The 23,642-nt window shown below is 41.4% G+C and overlaps 1 protein-coding gene across 1 annotated transcript in view; it reads right to left on the bottom strand.

Moving 5' to 3' along the window:
• The window catches only part of DNAJC1 (DnaJ heat shock protein family (Hsp40) member C1), a 198,001-nt gene that overhangs the window by 21,819 nt on the left and 152,540 nt on the right, over positions 1-23,642 (bottom strand). Inside the window, exon 9 of the mRNA XM_024129642.1 lies at positions 9,701-9,820. Coding sequence (XP_023985410.1) covers positions 9,701-9,820 — 120 coding nt within the window. The remainder of the gene's footprint in view (positions 1-9,700; positions 9,821-23,642) is intronic.

Genomic DNA, 23,642 nt, shown 5'->3' with positions numbered 1-23,642 from the left:
TCCACATATAAGTGATATATGATATTTGTCTTTCTCTGACTTACTTCACTAGTATGATCATCTTTAGGTTCATCCATGTTGCTGCAAATGGCATTTCATTCTTTTTCATGGCTGGTAATATTCCATTGTGTTCATATACCACATCTTTATTCATCTGTCAGTCAATGGACACTTAGGTTGCTTCCATGTCTTGGCTATTGTAAACAGTGCTGCTATAAACACTGGGGTGCATGTATCTTTTCGAATTAGAGTTTTTGTCTGTTCTGGATATATGCCCAGGAGTGGGATTGCTGGATCATATGGTAGCTCTGTTTTTAGTTTTTTAAGGAACCTCCATACTGTTCTCCATAGTGGCTGCACCAATTTACATTCCCACCAGCAGTGTAGGAGGGTTCCCTTTTCTCCACACTCTCTCCAGCATTTATTATTTGTAGAGTTTTTAATGATGGCCATTCTGACCAGTGTGAGGTGATACCTCATTGTAGTTTTGATTTGCATTTCTCTAATGATTAGTGATACTGAGCGTCTTTTCATGTGCCTGTTGGTCATCTGTATGTTCACAGTTCTTCTGATGCTTACAAGTACACATAATTAACTAGCAGGCTTTTGGTATATTATATCCTGAATTCAGCCTCTTTTTCCCACCTCTACCAATAAGCCCTGGTCCAAACCACCACTGTCTTTTGCAGGGACAACTGAAATAGCCTCTTACTTGGCCTGCCTTCCTGCTCCCACACTTGCCCTGCCACAGCATCTTCTCCACAGAGAAGTCAGAATGACCCTTTTAGATCTTGCACTCCGTTGCTCAAAATCTTCTGGTGCTTTCCTGTCTCACTCAGAGTAAAATCCAAAATCTTTACCTTGACCAAGGAGGTCCTAGGTGGTCTGGTCCTCCACTATCATCTCTTGGCCTCATCTTCTCTAATCCCCCCTGCTCACTCCTGGTCAGCCATATTGACTTCTTTGCTGGACTCTGCGCACCCCAAGCAGGCTCTTGCCTCAAAGCCTTTGCAACTGCTGTTTCCTCCACCTGGAACGCTTTCTCAGACAACCTTGCTCCCTCAGTTGCTTTGTGTCTCTGCTCAAACGTTACCTCTTAGAGAGGACTTCCCTCAGAATCCCACTTGAAATTGCACTCCCTAGGTTAGGTCTCTAACCTCTTACTCTGCTTTATTTTTCTTCATGGAGCTTGTCACTGTTTACAATTTTTATTTTACTCCATATGTTCATGTTCCTTCCATTGTGCTTCCCTGCCGTTCCTTAGGGCAATTGTCTTTGCCTGCATGGTCGCAGCTGAGCTGCAGGCAAATTGGTATTCCAGTTCAGTGGAAGGGAAAAGTGAGCAAGAGCTCCTAGGGACACACATTACTTCAATTATGTTCCTCTGAGAAGAAATTAGTAACCTAGCATAGCAGAGCTTGGAGGGCTTGGAAGTGCAGTGTTTCTGGGCAAATATGTGCCTGCCTTCTCTATTACTAGAAAAGGGGATAACATATTTTGATGGACAACTTGCCATAGTCTTCCACAATTTGTTGATTTTAAAAATTGAAAAACCATCTGAAAGTATATAAAACGTTTAAAATATGAAAAGCCATTATGTAAGATCTTACATAACTGTGATGTGGTAAACATTACTCACTGTAGAGATAAGTACTGCACTGTGATTGCACTTCTTGTGTCACTTAAAGGAGAATGTTCTCAGTATCAAATTCTTTTGCTGTTTCTATCATTCCACTTTTAAATTTATTTATTTATTTATTTTTGGCTGTGTTGGGTCTTCGTTTCTGTGCGTGGGCTTTCTCTAGCTGCGGCAAGCGGGGGGCCACTCCTCATCACGGTGCGCGGGCCTCTCGCTATCTCGGCCTCTCTTGTTGCGGAGCACAGGCTCCAGACGCGCAGGCTCAGTAGTTGTGGCTCACGGGCCCAGTTGCTCCGCGGCACGTGGGATCTTCCCAGAGCAGGGCTCGAACCTGTGTCCCCCGCATTGGCAGGCAGATTCTCAACCACTGCACCACCACTTTTTACTGCACAGGCAGATTGCGGTTTCTATAAGTTGAAGGTTTGTGGCAACTCTGTTGAGAAAGTCTTTGGGCACCATTCTCCCAGTAGCACCTGCTCATTTTGTGTCTCTGTGTCACATTTTGATAATTCTCACAATATTTCACACTTTTTCATTATTATTTTATTTGTTATGGCGATCTGTGATCTTTGATGTTACTACTGCAAAAAGATTATGACTCACTGAAGGCTCAGATGATGGTTAGCATTTTTCTTAGCAATAAACTATCTTTAATTAAGGTATGTATATTTTTTGGACAATGCTATTTCACACTTAACAGACTACAATATAGTGTAAACGTAACTTTTATATGCATTGGGAAACCAAAAAATTCATGTGGGTCACTTCATTGTGATATCTGCTTTATTTCGGTGGTCTGGAACTGAACCTGACATATGGCTGGACTTAAATTTGGACTATGCGTTTTTTGTATGGTTTTCTGTTGGTGGAGTTTCTAGTTGCCTTTTGTTCACATGGTTGCTCTCTCACAGTCTTTTGTCCTCCTGCTCCAGCGTGGACTTTCTTCACTCTTCGCCTGCTGTATCGTTGTGGGGTCTCAGGATTTCCATTCACTGGGCTCAGTCCACCATTCCGAGGATTCTGTGTCTTCCTCTTTGGTGACTTATCCCTCATTTGCTGGAGTGCAGTCTCAGGAAACTGTCTTAAGAATGAGTCTCCTCACCCCACGTATTTACCATCATAGCTGGTTGGTCTGTTCTAGATTCAGAACCATTCCCCCTTGAACTGTGAGGCCAATGTTCTCTCGTCTCCCGGAATCTAGTGCTGCTAAACAATCTGCTGTCACTCTGACCTGCCTTACTTTGGAGGTTTCTTCTCCCTAGAAGCTTTAAAAGATCTTCTAGGTAGTCTCAGTGTTCATGCGTTGTCGGTCTCAGGTGTTTCTTCATCCTGGAAAACTTCATTGTGTCATTTATTGAAAAATGCTCTCATGTCTGTTTTCTCTGTCTAACTGGAACTCCTTTTAATCAGATTTTGACCTTTTGGACTGATTCCCTGTATTTCTTGTCTTTTTGTTCTGCTCTCTAGAAGATTTTCCAGATGATAAGTTTCAACCATTCTACTTCATTTATTTGGATACTTATTTTTGTTCTGATTTTTTTCCATAGCACACTTTTTTCTTTGTTTCATGAATTCAATATTTTCTTGACTCTCTAGATCAGGGGTCCCCAACCCCCGATTAGGAACCGGCCACACAGCAGGAGGTGAGCAGCGGGCGAGTGCGTGCAGCGTCCCACATTACCGCCTGAACCAGCCCCCCAGCCCCATGTGTGGAAAAACTGTCTTTCCACGAAACGGGTCCCTGGTGCCAAGAAGGTTGGGGACCACTCTGCTCTAGATGTTAGAAGGCAGGTAGGATGAACTAATTCTAGAAGGCTGGTGTAACCCTACCTAAAGATATCCAATTAACAAAACACCAAGAATTCTAGAATATTTTTACTTTAAGATATATAAATGCAAGAATCCTAAATAAATTAACAAATCAAATCCAGCTGTTTATTGAAAGAATAATATTATATGACCAAGTAAACTTTATCTTAGAAATACAAAGGGGGACCTTAGTAATATATTCATCCTTATTAGGTCACATCATCATGTCAAGGGATGTTGAAGAAACCACTGTTAAAATTTCATATCTATTCCTGAACACAACAACTGCCATAAATTAGAATTGGAAAAATGAAAGTGAAAAAAATTTCCCTAGCATAATAATGGATTTCTCATATCAATGACTTACTTATATTAAAATTAATGACCAAACATTAGATTTTCTTACTAAAATGTTGAGCAAATGTCTACATGACTCACTCTTACTGTAATATAACGTATCTCTGGAATTGTTAGCTAATACGCTCAAATAAGATAACAAAAGATATAAAGCAAATGGCAAAGTATTATTTGCAGAAGGTAGGACTTCCCTGGTGGCGCAGGGGTTAAGAATATGCTTGCCAATGCAGGGGACACAGGTTCGATCCCTGGTCGAGGAAGATCCCACATGCCGCAGAGCAGCTAAGCCCATGCGCTGCAGCTACTGAGCCTGCGCTCTAGAGCCCGTGAGCCACAACTGCTGAAGCCTGTGCGCCTAGAGCCCACGCTCTGCAACAAGAGAAGCCACCTCACGGAGAAGCCCGTGCACTGCAACAAAGACCCAACACACCCAAAAAAACAACAACAAAAAACGGTAGGACTATCTATCTATCCTCAAATTACAATGAATTAACACAAACGCTATTCGAAATAAGACCAGTAAGTAAGGAGGCAAGTTATAAAAATCAGTGCCATAGCACTTTTCACTTACTTGATGAGCAATGATGAGAAACAAACGTTCTGTGGTTTTTTTTTGGTTGTTGTTAATTAATTAATTTATTTATTTTTGGCTGTGTTGCGTCTTCATTGCTGCACACGGGCTCTCTCTAGTTGTGGCAAACTGGGGCTACTCTTCGTCGTGGTGTGTGTGGGCTTCTCATTGCGGTGGCTTCTCGCTGCAGAGCACAGGCTCTAGTCGCCTGGGCTTCAGTAGTTGTGGCACATGGGCTCAGTAGTTGTGGCTCGTGGGCTCTAGGGCACCGGCTAAGTAGTTGTGGCACACGGGCTTAGTTGCTCTGCGGCATGTGGGATCTTCCCAGACCAGGGCTCGAACCCGTGTCCCCTGCACTGGCAGGCGGATTCTTAACCACTGTGCTACCAGGGAAGCCCAAACATTCTGTGTTTATGAGAGTATGAGGAAGTGTCCTCTCATACCACCAGGGGCATTGTATAATATTATAACCTCTCTGGAGGCCAATTTGAGAGTCACCAAAGGTTCTAAAAACATTCATAGTCTTGAATCAAGCATCTCTACTCCTAGGCATACAAGCTAAGGAAACAGATATAAATGGAAAGATGAATGAAGGAAAAAAGGGAAGCAATTTAAGTGACAATCACTTGGGTGCTCCTTAATTATATCCAGACAACATGGAGTATTGTATAGGTGTTTAGAAGAATGATGTGGATCTTTGTTGTCATGGAAAGAAGCTCACAGCGAAGTGAAAAGGGCAGGATACAGATTAATACTGTTAAAATTATGTAGTCATATGCCTATACAAGAAGAATAAAATCTGGAATGACATACAACAAAGTGTGTGTGTGTGGGAGAGATTTGATAACACATTATTATCATCTATTAATATCAGATTGAAAATTGATTATTAGATTTTAGTGACTCATCTAGCAAGAAGAATGGTATAAAGGACCCCTTCCTTTTTAAAATTTACACATCTTTGAAGGCCGCGGGGTTGAGTAGGTGAGGGAGCGAGAGGAGCGGAGATCAGGCTGGTCAAGAGAACTGCTGTGGCAGGAAGCCCGATGCAGACGGTGGCGACGATTCTTGTCCCCTTTACAACCTGTGTAGGACTAGTCTGACTCTAAAAGTAATAGCAAAAATACATTTGCCAAAATATATCCGAGTTAAATTGGTAAATTCTACTCTGGATAAATACAAGGAATGTCATTAGCTTTGTTAAAAAATTAATGCAAAGTCTATTTTAACTGAGATATACCTAAACTGTAACACCTACTTTATTATAGATGAAGTACTTTAAATGTTAATATATGCCTTTCAGCATTATATATACTGTATATTTAGTTCACTGACAAAAGTCTATTTTCTATTGAATAATCTGCTTACATTTTTTGAAACAACTGCCATAATAACATATAAATATTCCCCCAACAGGTATCTCCTCTATCTCCTCTCTAGTTGTGGCTATATAAAATAAAACAGGGAATTTTATTATTCTCCCTCCTTTTCACCTGCATATGAAATGCTTATCTAACTACACATCTCATGGTGGCACTAAGCTAATTACAAAAGTCTGTGTAAATCTATCCACCTATCTTTTGTTTTGCTACCTACCTGGGCCTTTTCCAAGCAGGCAGAACATCTCCAATCAGTCTGTTATCACAACTAGGATGCAGGAGATTAGTGACTATGGAGAGAGGCAGAATCGGTTTACATCCTTACAGGCAAGAGAATGATATCACTGCACAAGCAAGAAGTGTGCGGCTCCCTGACCTTAATTTAGAAAACCTGCAGTTAACAATCACACTAAAGTTGGTTTTACATGCCAGACAGGTTTTGTTTCCTGTTTTTACAATTTGAGTGTCCTCTGTGGTTACCAAAATTATTTGCTAAAAGGCATATATTAACATTTAAAATATTTCATCTCTAATAAAGTAAGTCTCACAGTTTAGGTATATCTGAGTTAAAATATACTTTGCATTGATTTTTTTTTTTTTTTTAACAAAGCTAATAACATTCCTTATATTTATCCAGAGTAGTATTTAGTAATTTAACTAGTGAATTACGACAATTAATACACTGAAAACTCACTCCTTTCTTAATTGAGGAACAAAATGGGTTTTTCACTGTAATCTGTCAACCCAAATAAAGAACATATAGGTTCCATCACGGCACACTCTCACCCCTCCCAAAAAGGTCAATGGTTTCTCGAAGGAAAGAGAACTCAGCCTGAAGCTACACATTTAGCAAGGAAAACGGGTCAAAGAACAGATGTGCAGAGCTGGGGAGAATTGGTACAGGTGATCCGGTCAGTATGCAGAGGTTCCAATAACAGCAAACTCAACTTGGTTTCTTTTTCATAGTCGAACACTTAATGAAAACAAATCTAATTAACACCATACACCAAAAAAGAAGTATAAGTGAGTGATCTTCTAAAGTGTGGTTTAGCTTTCACTTAACATTCTACTAAAGGAACCGTATTAGCCAAACCCATCTCAGCTGCTTCAATGGAACTCACTGTGTGTTCGGTAAAATGAGTTTTGTCTTCAGACGCTTGTTCTCTTTTAGAGAGAGAGTGCTTTACAGTTTGTGTTTGTGTGTATGTTACTGAAATGTAGTTACTGAAATGAAATGTACAGTCTAGCTATGGAGATGATGCTGACAGAATGAAAATACAGTGTGAGTCTATATATGTATATACTGATATAGAAGAAAAGTTACGGTGGCACTTTTGGCGCCCAAAATTTTAGGTTTACTAAGTATTTCCAAGGTACTTTTGGTATTATGAAAATAGAACTAATACTTGGAGGGGGGAAAAAAATCTCAAAAAGTCATGTTTGCTACTTCCATGATAAAAGGAAAAAATATCTATTACATGGAATCAGTCTCCCTTGGGTAAGTCTAGAAGAAGAAGAAGACAAAACTGGGATGAATTTGCAACAGTGTGAAAAGATGCCTTTCCCTACACCAAGGCTGCACTAAGACTGCTCTTGTAAGTTATGTCGATTTTCTAGATCTATGATACTAAACAGCCATCCCAAGGCTCTGTTGGTTACATCATGTATATTAGCATTTAAACTTTCATCTCTCTCCTCTTAAAAATATAGATTAAAAATTTAACCAGATTTTAATGACAACAACAAAGTAAAATATTGCTCTATTCAATTTCTTATCTGCCTTTGGCATTATTAACTGTAAGGTCTCATAGAATTATTATTTAAAAAGTTAAAGGCAGTGTTGGGACTTCCCTGGTGGCGCAGTGGTTAAGAATCCGCCTGCCGATGCAGGGGACATGGGTTCGTGCCCCGGTCCAGGAAGATCCCACGTGCTGCAGAGCGGCTAGGCCCGTGAGCTGCATGGCCGCTGAGCCTGTGCGTCCAGAGCCTGTGCTCCGCAATGGGAGAGGCCACAACAGTGAGAGGCCCGCATACCGCCCAAAAAAAAAAAAAAAAAAAAAAAAAGAAAGAATCCGCCTGCCAATGCCGGGGGCACGGGTTCGAGCCCCGGTCCGGGAAGATCTTGCATGCCGCGGAGCAGCTAAGCCTGTGCACCACAACTACCGAAGCCTGCGCACCTAGAGCCCGTGCTCTGCAACAAGAGAAGCCACCGCAATGAGAAGCCCGCGCACTGCAACAAAGAGTAGCCCCTGCTCGCCTCAAACTAGAGAAAGCCTGCATGCAGCAACGAAGACTCAATGCAGCCATAAATAAATAAATAAATAAATAAAATTTATATTAAAAAAAGGCAGTGCTATCTCCAGCAGAGACACTGCTATCTTCAACGGAGACACTAAGTTAGTGAACTATTCTCTCTCATCAGCCAATTGAACTAAAAGTTTTGAGGCCCTTTTAAACCAATGCCTGTTTTTGTAACTTTCTAAAAAGTATTTCAGTAATTTTTGTTAATCATTATATTAACAGTAATTATATACTTAGAGGATCATAGTACTTAAAACATCAGTAACCATGGAACATCTTTAACCTGGTCAGATATTTACTGATAAGGCATTATTAACTTATCTTTTACAAACAACATTCTTAGCAGAGGAAAAGGTATCCTTATGGTTTTCCTCCAGTAACCTAAGATAACTGGTCTCATCATGAAATAGCCAAAAAAAAAAAAGTTATAAGATACAAGGGCTAACTTTCCACATGATCAGACTAACTTTTAAGTCGAAATCATGTAAAACATCTTACAAAAATTTTTGTCTTTAAAATGTGATTTTAAAAAGTCCTACCATATGGTAGTAAAAACATATATAATTTAAAATTCTCAAAGCAGCTCCTATATGAAACAGAAAAGAACAAAAAACCCAAGAAAAAAAATTGACAGTAATACGTATTGTTTGTTTCTAAATTAAAAGGTTATTTTTTTGGTAGTTGTGCTTATTAATCATTTTGCAGGGTTTTTAAATTGTTCATTATCAAAAAAGACCCAAAGTATACTAATACGATTGAAGAGAACATAAGAAATCTGAATCTTTGCTTTCGGTATCCTTAGATATTTTAGAGCTATAGGATTTATTTTAAAGTAAATTCAGTAAAGAATATTTACTATCATTTATGAAAATAAGGATCATATTGATGAAAATAAAGACCTCCATTTCAACTAAACATTTACTGAATATTTAGTACATATCAGGTGCTCTAGTAGGTGCTTTTGTAAGATTCTCTGCCCTATATTTCTAAAGTGTTAAATCGAAAAATTTCCCGGTAAACACTGTCTTTTAAATGGTAGGTATGACTAGTCACATATAATCATATATAATTTAAATATATATTGTTTATAGTATATATATAAATCTATAGTTATACACTTTTAATGTATATTATATATAATTATAAAGCTATATGCACAGAACAATTTTTTGGTTAAACAACTTGTCAAAATGAATGGTAGGTATCATCCTTGAAATTAAAAACATAGGAATATTGCTCATTTAATTAATGCAAACCACCTGTCAACCACCTATAGCAATCTGTACTTCAGTGTTAAAAAGATCCAGCTGAAATGTAACTTCTCTAATTCTGATCAGAGAACTATTTTTTTCCCACAGCTAAAGGGGTCGCTCGAAACAAAAACTAGCATTGCTTTTCTGTGATTAGGTTACAGTAGCTTAAGTCTCTAAACACCAGAATGCCTCACACAGCTGTTAATTGTAGACGAGGGGACTGGCTGACATCTGCTTCTTGCTTATTTCGTTAACGGTTCACTTCCAGGTCCTTAAAAAGATTGTAGGCTTTCTCCAAAGATAATGTTGGATGCATCTATGTCTGCCTTCTACATAGTTGGCTTATTCTGGTTTGTCACTCTCCATACAATGCAAATCTGAGTGAACTCACATCTGTCACCGATCGACCCAATTCGTGGGCAATCTTTTCCCATCGACCTGGGGTTCCTCCTGGGAACTTAACCATACTTCTTGTCAGCTGGCTGAGGTCCTCTTCTGTCCATTCAGGTGCCTGCAAAACATTAAAGAAGAAAAAAAAAATCCAGAGAATGTTCGCTAAAACATTTAATAAACCTGTGAAACCAAGTATTGGCATTATGCTTTCTGCAAAAATAACAATGTTAAAATGTATCTACTGGTTTAGGTGAAGGTCTGAGTTGCATATTTAACATTAGAATGCAAAGCTCCCGCAGCCTTTTAAATGCTCCAACGTACACCAAATAATAAAGAAGAAATACTGTGAACCCAGCTCTTAAAGACATTAAAAAAGAAAGACAGTTGTTCTGAAGTGGATTGTGTCACTACTGCTCACAAATGCCTCCTGTGAGCTTACCACAGAAGGTCTTGGAGTTTTTAAGAAAAATGATTAAAAAAGCAAAAAACTTTGTTAAGTGTAAATGAAAATGTGAACAAGTAAATGGACTGATTCAGAATCAGAACCGAGACAAAGATATATTTTTTGTTCATTCTACGTAACGATATTTAATTCTAAAAAGCATGTATTTTCAAGAAGTTAATTTATCAAGTGCTACTAGCATTTTGTAAAACTTGAGAAGAGAAATTAGAAACTCCTGCAGCCAAGACTTAAACCACCCGGTCCATGCAAAGCAACACTTCCTTTTTGAGAAGGTAAATAGCTTCTAAAGGTTGATCAAATTATTAAATTGAATAATAAAATACCTTAAAGATTATAAAAATCTTTTTTTTGCACAAGCCAAAATTCTCAGAGCAAGCATATTCTCTGCATTTTATTCAGCATTACCACTTGGTGAAACCCAAAGTTGAGCAAAGCAAAAGAAACCATCATCAACTAACAGATAACCACGTTACAATTATTTTACGTTACAGCACTAAACTATTTCCTACCAGAGGCAGTAGCCACAATGGCGTAACACAAGGCTCTAGGAGTCAGCAGAGAGATGGAGGAAGCCACCTTATTTTCCTTTAATTAAAAAGAAAGAAAGAAAAAGAAAAAAAGAAAGCAGGAAACCTCTGAGACAAATACCTTTTCTAATCACCGTTTCCGATAATGAACAGGCATACATCAGGCCGTATGCATTACAGGACCGTCAGCACAGACAACAGTCAGAGGTGAGTGACCCCCGGGACTATCTCCACAGCTACAGCCAAGCTTCTCCCTGACACTAATCCTCCCTGTCATTCTCCCACTGTGCTCTAACCACACTGACATCCGCCTGCCTCACCGCAAGCTTAACGGGGCCCTTCCTGACTTTTTACTGTCTCCCCCAATCAATGGTTCAAGCGTGCTCTTTTCACCATGTCCAAATGGCAGCTTCACTCATAATCAAAGTGCACTGCCCCTGTTAAAGGGCTTTCCGAAAGGCTCTCCCATTTGCATTCATTTGCAAAGCAAACTACTTTTATTCACTTTGTTCTGCTATCAAGAATGTTCCCTGAAGCAGATAAATTGGCATAAATACAACCTGCCACTTAAGAGTCAGTAAATAATAGCCAATAGTAGGGAGGATTTTATCAATCATTCTATTTTGTATCCACTAAAAGCTGAGAGCCTCAAACACATTCATCAGTACAACCCTTATGAAACACGCATAAATTCCCTTCTGTAAAAAGGTAGCCTACACGGAGTATGGTCGGAATTTCCTTGATATTTAATGAATATCAGAAATCTAATTCTCCATATCAGATAATTTAAAAATTTACACTTAAGGTTTTTTACTTTCTTTTTGCTTGTTTGTTTTTACTTAGGGGAAAAAGCATTATTCAGATGTTACTTAGGCGGACATAATTGGATTTTCTAGGAAATCACTTTTGCTAAAAAGCTGCAACTTGAATAACTATACCAACTGGCTTCAAAATGCAAAAGTTACGAAGCATTTAAATATAAGCTTATAGTACAAAGTCATACAGAAACAGCATTAAGTTGACGCTGCACAGAGATAGAGTATTCCAACCATGTAGTATATCAATGCAATTTCACACTAAATCAGATCTTATTTCTGCATTAATTATAACAAACACATTTTTGTAGCAAACAAAACTGTCTAAAATGTCAATAATATAAGCCATCCTTTCACAGAGTAAACTAATTCTTTAATCTATTTTTAATAGATTGGCCTTCCAAATATGCTGCATATATCAACAATGGGCATTTAAGAATCAATCTAATTTTAATTCCTTGTTAATGAGGCTAAAAGGATAGTGCCACTTTTTTTCTGGAAAGGAAAAGATTTAAATCAAATATTTGGATGAATATCCTGAAAAATCATCTACTTCCTTGAAAATCTTTCCTTTTAGTTTCACTGTTATTTCACAGCCATGATTTTATTATTAATATTAAAAAACTAGATCAATAATAACTGGGACCATAATCTGAAATCTTTGAAAGAATCCTTTTAGCGGTTCATTATTCTCTCTCTTCCAGCTGTACGGCACTTTGGTGAATGTGTAATTCCTCAGCAATAGTTGGTTGTGTCTTTAGAAGCAACGGAGCCTACTGTGATCCAGCTACTGCAGCAGCCATGAGGGTGGCCTTGGTGTGAATGTATTCTCCTTGCTCTAATCTGGAGCCAACTGTAGCTCTGAAAGTCAAATGAATGCATACGCATACCGCTTTGCCACTTAAAACCACGTGTGTCCAATATTACTGAGACACAGGGCCAAAAATTCATCTCTACTCTAAAGTAATGGAAGACACCCCATGGGGTGGGGACAGCTGTTGTGACTACACAAGCATTCCAATTTTGCATCAGAAAAGCCCTGCTCTGGGAATAAATCTCCATACTGAATAAAAAATAAAAAGTTTTCAACTTATTTAATACATTTATGTAATGACCCCAAAATATATCTGCTAAAGTAAGAGCTGACATAACATTTAAATTGTATTCTCTCTACCCCTTTGGGATAGATTTTTGTCATAAAACGAGCTAATGTTCAAAGATTCAGTGCCTTTGAAAATCCTTAATATTCTTGAGGGATAGGAGTTGGAGGCTGTAGGGGAAAGCACACTGTACCTTTAAAGTAACCTATACATACCTTTCCCCTCACAGAGTTAGACCGTAAAATGTTAATTACAAACTGTCATGCAATTTATTTGGTACTGAAAACTTATGACCCAATTAAAAGAAAAATTTTAAATGTACTTATTTATTGCATTTTCATACTTTATTGAAACGCCCTAATGAAGAATATTTCTGTTGAAATGATTTATTAATGATCCTATTTATGTAATTACAGACCTTACAATTTTGGATTCAACAATTTTTAATAGATTCAGCTCAGTTCATGAATTCTCAACTTTTACCTAAGAAATAATATCCTTACATTACCATCACCCAGTTAAAATATCACCTATGCATCTAATAATGTGGGTGGTATATCTAATGATGGAATAACCTGCCACCCTCTCATTCTACATTCTGTACTGACGTTGTGTTTCAGAATGTGCATTTGGCTTTCAGCTATACAATTTTCATTTCCAATTTGAAAAGAGCAGTTAATTGACCTTGACTATATATGTGGATAAATGGTATATTAGAAAACCCAAACAACAAAATTAAAAACAAATCACCTCTAATGTCTTTTCACTCTTAGGAGGAGAAACTCTTCTTTGAGGAAAACCTGCAGCTCATCCTAAGCTATTATTGTAGTGTTGTGATCTTTTAGCAGCAGTCGTTGTGACCAGAAAGGTCTTCCCATCTATGATTTAGCTACCTTGCCGAAAGAGAGATCCCCTCTGGACCAGTGATCCTAAAATGTGGTCTGGCGCCAACCGGCAAACGAGTTTGTTACCCACCTGTGACAAAGTTCAGACACTTACAGCAGTTGACCGCTGCCACCACAACCAAGAGCAATCAGCAGGCTCTTCCTTTAGAGACTCTAAGCCGGTTGGGTTAGTCGTCAAACTAGCACGGTGCGTCACATGAAGCGCGAGCTGCAATCTTGTTCGGCACAACAGGACTACAGCTTGGTCAGCAGTAGCCGGAAATAATTTTTAACACCTGGTCCTTCACTATCGCTAATTTGAGAAACACTGCTCAAGACAATGCAGATAGTTCAAATTCCTTCTTACCTCCTCTTTTTTTAGGAGCAACAGTAAATACTTGGAGCTCTTGAGAAATGGACACAAAGATGTTTGATCCATTCCTCTGCAAAATATTTTATGCCACTAAGTGTTGGGGGGGGGATCTGGCATGTAGTAGAAGATTACACCAGGTACAGGGAAGAGCACATTGCAGAGGCCTTGAAGTGGGAGCACGTCTAGGATGTTTGAGGAACAGCAAGATGACCAGGGTGGCCAGAGCAAAGCAAGCCGAGGTGGCCGGGGGAGGAGGTGAGGTCAGAGGGGCAAGGAGGTAAAATCACAGAAGGGCTCCGAGGCCATCACAAGGACTCTGACTCATTTACTCTGCCTGACACAAAGCTATTGGAGAGGTTTTTTTCCCTTCAGTTGGTGGAGAGCTTATTTACAAAAGGGGCTATTTACAAAGGTGTGAGTGGAGGGGAGCCACAAGAGCTAGTGCACTGACAGTCCTGACAGCTCAAACCTGCAAGAGAAGACGCCCACAGAGTCAGCCTGCTTACGAGGTGAGAGTGAAGTCAGGTGCAGGGTAGCAGTTGGCCTGAGATGACCACATCCAGAAGCACAGCTAATTAGGTTTGTGATAATTTACTGCACAGGCCCAACAGCCGATGGTAAGGAATAATGTCAGGGTGTGATAAGAATCTCTGAAATCTTTAATGACTACTAATCTCTGCCTTTTTTATTCCTTTACTCTCCTTCTGTGGGGATTCAGAAAGGAGTAATGATAAATAAGTGTGATCAAGGGGATATATTTACCCAGAAGAATACGATTTTACGTGAAAGATTTGTGAAGTCTTATTTAAAACTATGATATACATGATTCAAATTCTAACCTAAAGAGTACGTACTAGAATCATCTATTCATGGTAATTTATATTGAAATAAAGAGCTGATACCATCGTCTGATGTTGACTGCCGATAGCTTTGAAGCCTCCCCTCTCCCCTCCCCCTTGTGCCCCACATCTGGGTAAGGCCTGAAGGAAGCCTGGGAGGCCGAAACCTCGCACGCCCCCCTCTGTCCCTCCGTGTGTGCCAGAACCCGCAGCCCACCTCCGCCCCAACCGCAATAAAAAATCCCAAACCGGGCTTCCCTGGTGGCGCAGGGGTTGAGAGTCCGCCTGCCGATGCAGGGGACGCGGGTTCGCGCCCCGGTCTGGGAGGATCCCACATGCCGCGGAGCGGAGCGGCTGGGCCCGTGAGCCATGGCCGCTGAGCCTGCACATCCGGAGCCTGTGCTCCGCGACGGGAGAGGCCACAGCAGTGAGAGGCCCGCGTACCGCAAAAAAAAAAAAAAAAAAAAAAAAATTCCAAACCAGCCTCCTTTTCTTTCTCAGGTAATTTTTGGGCCAACATGGAAAGCCTGCCCTGTTTTCCCAAGAAAGCCTCATTATATAATCAACCTTTTTGTATAATCTTGGGGCGGGGGGAGGGTGCGTGTGTGTGTGTGAACCAAATTTTGGGTATGGAGGTGGTAATGGTGTCCCTGCAAGGTGGCCACAGCAGCTGACATTGGGAGCAGGATGTCTAGAGAGGGGCGACCACCACCCGGGGTTATCTTCTCTTGCTTTGGTTTGCTGACTGGATCTGCTGCCTGGTGCTGCATTTGCTGAGTCCTACCAAGCCTCTGTCATAGATTTAACCCACCTAAGTTGCAAGTGTCAATGACTGGTGTTCACAGAGAAGAGTATGGGATCAGGGAGCTCCTTTAAGTAGCCTTGGGTTGTGTGTCTCAGCCCAGACTCATCTGTGTCTTAGACCCAGTTGTGTGTCTTGACTGATGGACTCAGGAGAAAGACTCTTAACTTGTGAGATACTGCTTGTGTGTCTCAAGCAGGTGGTGTCGGCCCTGTTCTAAAGAGGGCTCAGGGGACAGAGCTTGTTCAGGCCCACTGGGTAGTCACCTGTATGGAGGAACAGCAGTTGAATTACTGAGATTCATACTCCTAAAGGCAGATGGCTCACCAGGACCCTATATGATGCTTTTGCCGCTTCTGCCGCCTATGTCTCTGTTGCAAAAAAGACCTTGATCCTCAGGGTTATAGAGAAGAACACCCCTGGCATCCCTGTGGCACAGCCAAGTTGTAAATTCAACCGCTGTCACGGAGAAGGATGCTAACCCTGACAATACTGATTGGAGGCTCTCTGGAGGAAGAAATTTATAAATATGAGCAGTGCAGAGAAGACCTCCCTGAAGTATACCCAGTAACTACCACCACCAAAAAACCCCAAACCAAAACAAAAAAAACCTACAGGGTGAGCACACTGGTCTGCTAGGGCTGCCGTAACTGAGTTGCTTAAAGAACAGAAGTCTATTTCTTCACAGTTCTGGAGGTTAGAAGTAGGAGATCAAGGTGTCGTCAGGGTTGATTTCTGATGAGACCTCTCTTTCTGGCTTGCACATGGCCTTTGCTCTGTGTGTGCCCACGCAAAGGGAGGGAAGATCCCTGGCCTCTCTTCCTCTTCTGATAAGGACACCAGTCCTATCAGATTAGGGCCCTGCCCGTATGACCTCACTTAACCTTAACTAATCACCTCCTTAAAGGCCCCATCTCCAAGTACAGTCACGTTGAGGGTTAGAACTTCCGCGTATGAAGTTGGGACACAATTCAGTCAGTAACGAGGAAACAAACAAAAACTGAAATGGAAGTCCGTAATTTGGCCCAATTGGTAACTGAAATTTTACTAAAAGAATTTCTACAACAAAAAGATTAAAAGGGCAGATTGGCTTTTCTACCTCTATAACACTGGTTCTGAATTAGTTTAACATTTGCTGAAACACAGCAGTTGGATAACCTTCATGGCCTTCATCAATAACAGGGCTCAAATTACAGTTACACTGGGCATCCCACGCAATTTAAATAAGGTACTTAGGGCAGTTACTAAACGTGATGAAGAGGACAAACAGGCATGCCTCACCTTAGCCACAGGAACTACTGTCTTGCCTCAATTTCTCGTGATCACAGAACCCATTGTCCTAAAATGCGCCAGTGCTCATGGACTCTCTGACTCAACAAGTAATAAATATTTGTCACAAATTATCTTGATAAAATGGAACCCCATGAACCTCTTCTTCCCCCATTAAAATAGTTAATATGGCCCAATGTAAATTAAAACAGAGTCTTTACTGATTGAAACCCTTTAGACAAGAAGTATTTAGAGAAGTGGTGCGTATCCCCACTGCTCCGCCATTTAACAGCCCAGTTCACCCTGCTCTTAAACTTGGGAAGAAGGGATGGGCCTCACAGTGGATTATGCGTGAGCCTGGACTGCTGTGCGCCTTGTTAAGGTCCCTGTAGCCAGTGCTGCTGAATTTACCAAATTCATCCAATCAGCAAATGGTAAATATTTTGCTATTACAGAATGTGTTGAATATCTTTTGTTCAGTGCCTATTTCAACAGCCTCTTGACTGCAGTTTGCCTTCCCCTCCAAAGGGCTATGACATACTTTACCCAGCTCCCAGGGCGGGTAGCTCACAGCCCTGTCACTGCACACAATCTCTGAGGGCAAGACCTTAACTACGTCATTCTTTCTCTAGGGACACAGGTATGACATTACCCCGATGATTTCCTCTTTGACACACTCGTTCAGGACATACAAATACAAGGTGCTCACAAGAAGGGGATGGGCCACTGCCTCACACACAGGGGTAAGGCCCCCCTGCCACCTCGGTGAGATTCCTGAAAATTATTTGGGAAACTGAAGGCTGCTCCCTCTGTGACACTGTCAAACAGCTGTTGACTCTCAGCACCCACGACTTCTTTGAGGCTTTTCTTCGCGTTCTGAAGGAAACATATTTCTCATTTACAACTTGTACTTAAGCCCATTTATGCTGTTACTTGCAAATCAGCTCACTCTGAATGGGGCCCCTCTAACAAAGGGCTCTAGAATCTGTCCCAATTGCAAAATAACAGACTCTCCTGTTAGTGCCCCCCAGAGGCTCCTTCACTGTAGAGGTTTTGGCAACCTTCTCTCTGAGTTAGAATACCAGTTGTATACAGCTAATCACTTTAAAATGCTAAAACGATAAATATTTGGACTGCTAAAATTAAACTTTTGGTCTTTTAAAGAAACTGCTTAAAAAATGAAAAAGCCACAAACCAGGAGCAAATATTCACAACACATATCAGAAAACAAGATTTGTATCACAGTTTGTTTATCCATTCTCCTACTGATAAACATTTGGGTAGCTGCCGGCTCTGGGTTATTATGTATTACGAATATAGAAGCTATGGATATGTGTGTACAACTCTCTTAGTGGTCATGTGTCTTAATTTCTCTTGGATAAATACCTACTGGTGGAATTGCTAGGTCATAGAGAAAGTATACATGTCACTTTATAAGAAACTAGATAACTGTTTTTCCCAAGTATTGTTTTACACTCTAACCAGCAATAAATGAGGGTTCTTGTTGCTCCAGATCCTCACCCACACTTGATATTACCAGTTATTTTATTTGTTTATTTTAAAAGAATAATCAGGAATTTATTTGCTAATTTAATTTTATTTTTTGGCCATGCCGTGCCGCATGTGTGATCTTAGTTCCCCAGCGAGGGATCGAACCGGTGCCCCCTGCATTGGAAGGACAGAGTCTTAACCACTGGACCTCCAGGGAAGTCTCCAGTTATTTTGACTGTTCTGGTGGGAATGCAATGTATCTTATTGTGGTAATAATTTGCATTTCCCAGATAACAAATGATCTTGAGTGTCTTTACATGTGTTTAAAGACCAACTGAATATCTACTTTTGTGACGTATGTGTTCATTTGTTAACTGGGTTGTCTTTTTATCAGTCAGTTGTAAGAATTCTTTAGATTTTGTGGACACAAGATCTTTGTCAGATATATGTTTTGTGAATATTTTCTTCCAGTCTGTGACTTACATTTTCATTTAAAATTCTTCAACTTTTACTTTGAAACAGCTGAAGACTCACCTAATTCCCATATAGTCATTATCTAGCTAACTACGGTGCTAACAGCCTATGTAACCACTGTGGTTACAAGCCTCCAAGATGGTCCTCGGTGATTTCTACCTCCTTGTGAGTCCCCTTCCACAGTGCCTAGAGCTGACCTGTGTAACTAACAAGATACTGTAGAAATGGCAGTGTGTGACTGCCAAGGATCGTTTATAAAAGACACTGCAGCTTCTGCCTTGCTGTCTGTCTTTGGGATCACTTGGCTCTGAAGGCCAACTGCCAGGTTGTGAGGGCATTCAAGCAGCCCAATAGACAGGCAGTGATAGGAAGAGACAGTGTCTCCCTCAAGATCAAGGTGCAAGCATTCTTACTGTCTGGTATAGTGAAGATAATTGCCTCCCTCTGGAGAAAAGGACAGCCATGCTTATTGCCTGTTATAAAAGATTTGGGTTCCTTAAGCTCAGGATTCCTCTTCTGTACCACAACCCATTGGTTGCAGAGGGGGTCATCTGTCCCTCTGCATTGCTCTGGGGAAACTGGGCTCAGGGAACCAGCAGAAAAATGCTGATATTCTAGCTACTGCTATTGCTGTGAGTGATAAACTGTCCTTTACCTCTGATCCAAGAGTCTCATGTCTTCTACCAGCATTCATGAAACTGTGGCAGGCTAACTTATGTACTTGCAAGTGGGGTAGAATCTCCAATTCCTTATAGTTTTGGTGACAAGGATAGGATTCTGACAGAGACATGACTTTCTGAAAGAGGAAGGATGAGAGCCTTGCAGAGACTTGAGGGAAGGCCTTGGGAATCTGCAGTAAACATGCTGACCAAATCATACAGTCAGTTATGGAAGCAAATGGCCCTTCCTTTCACTGCCTGTTACGGAGGGTGAACTGCGGAGGTGGCTGCAGGCTGAACGCCAGGAAACAGGTTCAAGACAGGTGCCTCAGAGGTGTCCTCACTGCTGCTAAATCTCTTCTGGGCTGGGGCACTTCCTTACCATCCTGTTAATCAGCCTCAGGTCCGTTCCACCGTAACAACCAGGAGATTCATTTTAGTACTGTTCCCTTTCAGGCAAAAGGTTCTGCTCTCTTTCAGACAATTACAGAGACACATATCTATAATGACCATGAAAGGAGAGAAATTCATGGGCATAAATCAGGCCAGTCATTAGAACAATGTCTGGTTTACTTGGCAGTTGAGGGGGCAGGGTGTGTAATAGTCTTAACGACAAATGGTATCAGCTGGGCTGTCTTTCCTACAGTCTATCTCATCGACCTCAAGTCTATTTGGAAATGACAGTAAAAGGTCTCAGAGGTTTTGGAAGTGGGTCATGGCTGCTTTGATCCTTTCAGGAGGTCTCCCAGAGACAGATAAACTCTTGTAGGAAACCAAGAATGAGGCCTTGCTTAGTATTCAGGTTATTACCTCTGATTGGATTTAGAATGCTGATGTAAGTGACCAACTGGAGAATGAGAAATTAACCCAAAGCAACTTAGGTAAATTTTTGTGGTCAGCCTACCACCCCGGAAAACTCCCCTAGCCCTTATGTAGAAACTGAGTGAGAATTAAGAGATGTTAGTGATGGGAGAGCAACTGCTCTGGATTAAGATGGACTCGGCCAAGAAGGTCACCACTGTGCAAGCTTGAGCCAGCCAGTGGCAACCCCATGACCTCAGCTAGAAAGCCCTGTGGCTATGTTACTGAGTCAGAGAGCTCTCAAAGGTGAAATAGATGGTATCAGCCATGAGGACCTCACCACCTGATCGCAAGTGGTGTGATCGCGGGTCATCCAAAACAGTGGAGTTGCACTTGGTTTGTGCAGCTCAGAATTAAAAGCACCTTATCCAAATCTTTGAGTACTGGAGATAGTACGTGTCTCATTTCAGCACTCTACCTGGTACTTTATACCGACTAAACTACTTATCACAGTACTTTGAAGGGACTCAGACCAGTAGGCTGCATTTGCACCTGTCCAGCAAGCTGCTGACATGCTGTCTGCTTTTGAAGTCCCACATCTTCATGACTCTTTTGGGAGGTAAGTCTCTATGACTAATGACCCTGTGACCTGGAGCCTACGACAAAGGAAAACAGCCTTGACCTGGAGGCGTCTCTTGGGTTTTGGACTTGCTGCCTCCCTGACACAGCTATCAGGTAGGCACACCACCCCCTTTTTTGGGGGCCTCATTGCACAGCATGTGGGGTTTTAGTTCCTTGACCAGTGATCAAACCCGTGCCCCCTGCAGTGGAAGTGCAGAGTCCTAAACACTGGGCCACCAGGGCATTCCGAGGTGCACCCTTTTTTAAAAGCAACTACTAGCTTGCTGTTGAACTACTTTCAAAAAGAATGCCTGGTTTAAGGAAGCCTTGTGACTCTCCAGTCTGATATTCCCATTTTGGGGTGAGTCAATGCAGATTCAATGACTCATAAGTTGAGAAGGTCTGACAAGCTTTGCTTGTTAAATGGAAACGGTAAGTTCAAGAACACAGCTGGCCTCGGCCCACTGGCATCTGGTCTCTACATGAAAAAGTGGCAGCTTTCCCTTTGGGAGAAACTTTTACTCTTATTCCACCACCTGAAGCAAAGCTGCTGGCTCAGTGGGGCCCTCAATTCACAAAGGTTCCATTAAAGGCCCGGGCCTTGTTCACTGACGGTTGGGCTAATCAGAAACCTGACGGTATCCAACCTCAGTACCAGCTATGAAAAAACAAAACAGATGTCGCTGTTTTGAGAGAGTAGAGCTGGGGGCGGGAGGCGGGTGCTTCCCCGCCATTGACACCTTTCCAGGTTACTGAGTTGCCATTCCCATCTGATCAGCCACATCATTATGGCTCTTGAAGGTGATCTTTGCCATTTTTTCAGCTTTCCAGGCCATTCACAGTCTGTCAACAGTACACCTTTTATTGCAAAAGCCACTCAACAGCCACTCAAGAGTTACCGTATCCGATGGAACTCAAAGTTGATTCAAAAAGATTTGACTCTATCTCCCTCACCTCCTCCAGGTCTTTACACCTTAGTAATAAAGCAGTTTGGTCACTAAATGTCACTTTCTCCAGAAAGGAATCTTATCTTCTCAGCTACTTCCTGGGTAATGGGTAATGATTAGGATGAAAGGAGAGGCGGGTTATAGAGACGTATTTAGAAAATTTGGGATCCCCACCTGATTCTGGCATGATGCTTCTTTCCCTTATGACAATCCCAGCCCAGTCTGGCTGGTATACCTTCTGGGTGGCAGTCCAGCCAAAAGGGGGAACAGGCGTTTCAACCTTGATGCTGGTTCAGCTACCTGGATTCTCTTGTTAGAGTCACATGGTCCTAGGTCATGATCACTTAGTTGAACATACTTGTCGCCAATACAGTGCAAAGTGGGGGGATCTAATGGAACTCTATAAGATGTATAAAAACGACTTCTTCCTCTCGTACTTGACCCTTCTGGGAAAAAGATCTTGGTACAAGGTCAGGGGTGGATGGGGGAAAAAAAGGTGAAGCTATAGCTTCTGGAATGAGATACCCCAATTTTGTGGCGATGGAGGGAGAACAACAATCTCAAAATCTGGAAAGGGAACAGCTTAGATCCTGAGAGATATGGGGAAGGGAGGAGTGTTAATAATTTTATCTTTCAGAATAGGCCCTGGAACCTTCCTCATGAAGGAAAACACCCTGGTGCTACTCTCTCAAACTGTTCCAAGTGCCTTAAATTTAGCTGGCTGGACCACAGTTTGATTATTATTGCCCTAAGTATTTCTAACAATACCATTAAAAACAGCAGATGGCCCAGCTCCTGTATATCCCACGCTCAACATCCATCAGCACCTTTGAGTGTCATCTCTATCCTCATACCCATGGCCATCACTCAGTCATTCTGTGGGGAAGAAAAATGTGACTCGGCTGGTGGCACTGACCAACATGACAGGTTGGGCTGAGACTTCAGGTAGTTGCTCAACAAAACAAGGACTAGACGCCATTATTAAAAGTGAACTGGCCCGGCTGAGAGGGGTGTAGGAAGCAGGGTCAACTTGTTCCTCCCGCTGGCTCATAAAAGTCTCATATGTAATATACTACCACTGCCCTAATAATTATAAATAAACTTTCTTTGCAGGGTCATCATGGGCATGGACCTCAGGACTACACTTTGGTGCAGAAGCAAGCCATCTTTTTTTCCTTTATTCCTGAAAATACAGTGACTTGCACCCTGGGAGTAGTCATAAGAGACGTTCAAGTATTTAAGGAAACACCACCAGCAGGCTATGTAGCCCTCAGATGACTGAGAAGGTCCCTCCGAGATGAGGGATAACTGACCTGTAGTTCATGAGCTCATAGAGGAAGGTATCCCTACAATGGGAATCATCTAATTTTAAAAGGTGGTATGAAATTTGTTCCTGATTATTTGAATTGACCAATTACACTACCTACCATGCTGGTGGAAGACACTCAGATCAGCCTCAACTTTCTGGCCAGGGTTGTTACTGGTGACCCAACTGCCACAGATTTCTCCTGTGGGCCAGGGTGGAGGCTTGCTAAGGCATCCTGCTATACCAGAGGCTTGGGGAACTGGCTTAAAAATGCTGATATTCTGGCTACTGCTGTTGCTGTGAGTAATAAACTGTCCTTTATCTCCGACCAGGAGTCTTATTCTGTCACCATTCATGAAACTGTGGCAGGCTAACTTGTTAGTCTACAAATAGTGTGAAATTGTAGACCCTTCACAGTTGTTGACAGTATGTACCTTTTCATTTTCTTAATGGTACCTCTTGAATGACAGAAGTTTTTAATTTTCATGAAGTCCAATTTATCAATGTTGTCTTTTATGGTTAGTGACTTGAGTGTCCTGTCTCTAAAGGCTTTACCAATCTCAAGGGTA

This window comes from Physeter macrocephalus, chromosome 11 (assembly GCF_002837175.3).
Source record: "Physeter macrocephalus isolate SW-GA chromosome 11, ASM283717v5, whole genome shotgun sequence".
Lineage (NCBI taxonomy): Eukaryota > Metazoa > Chordata > Mammalia > Artiodactyla > Physeteridae > Physeter > Physeter macrocephalus.
This window is presented reverse-complemented; position numbering and strand designations above follow the sequence as displayed.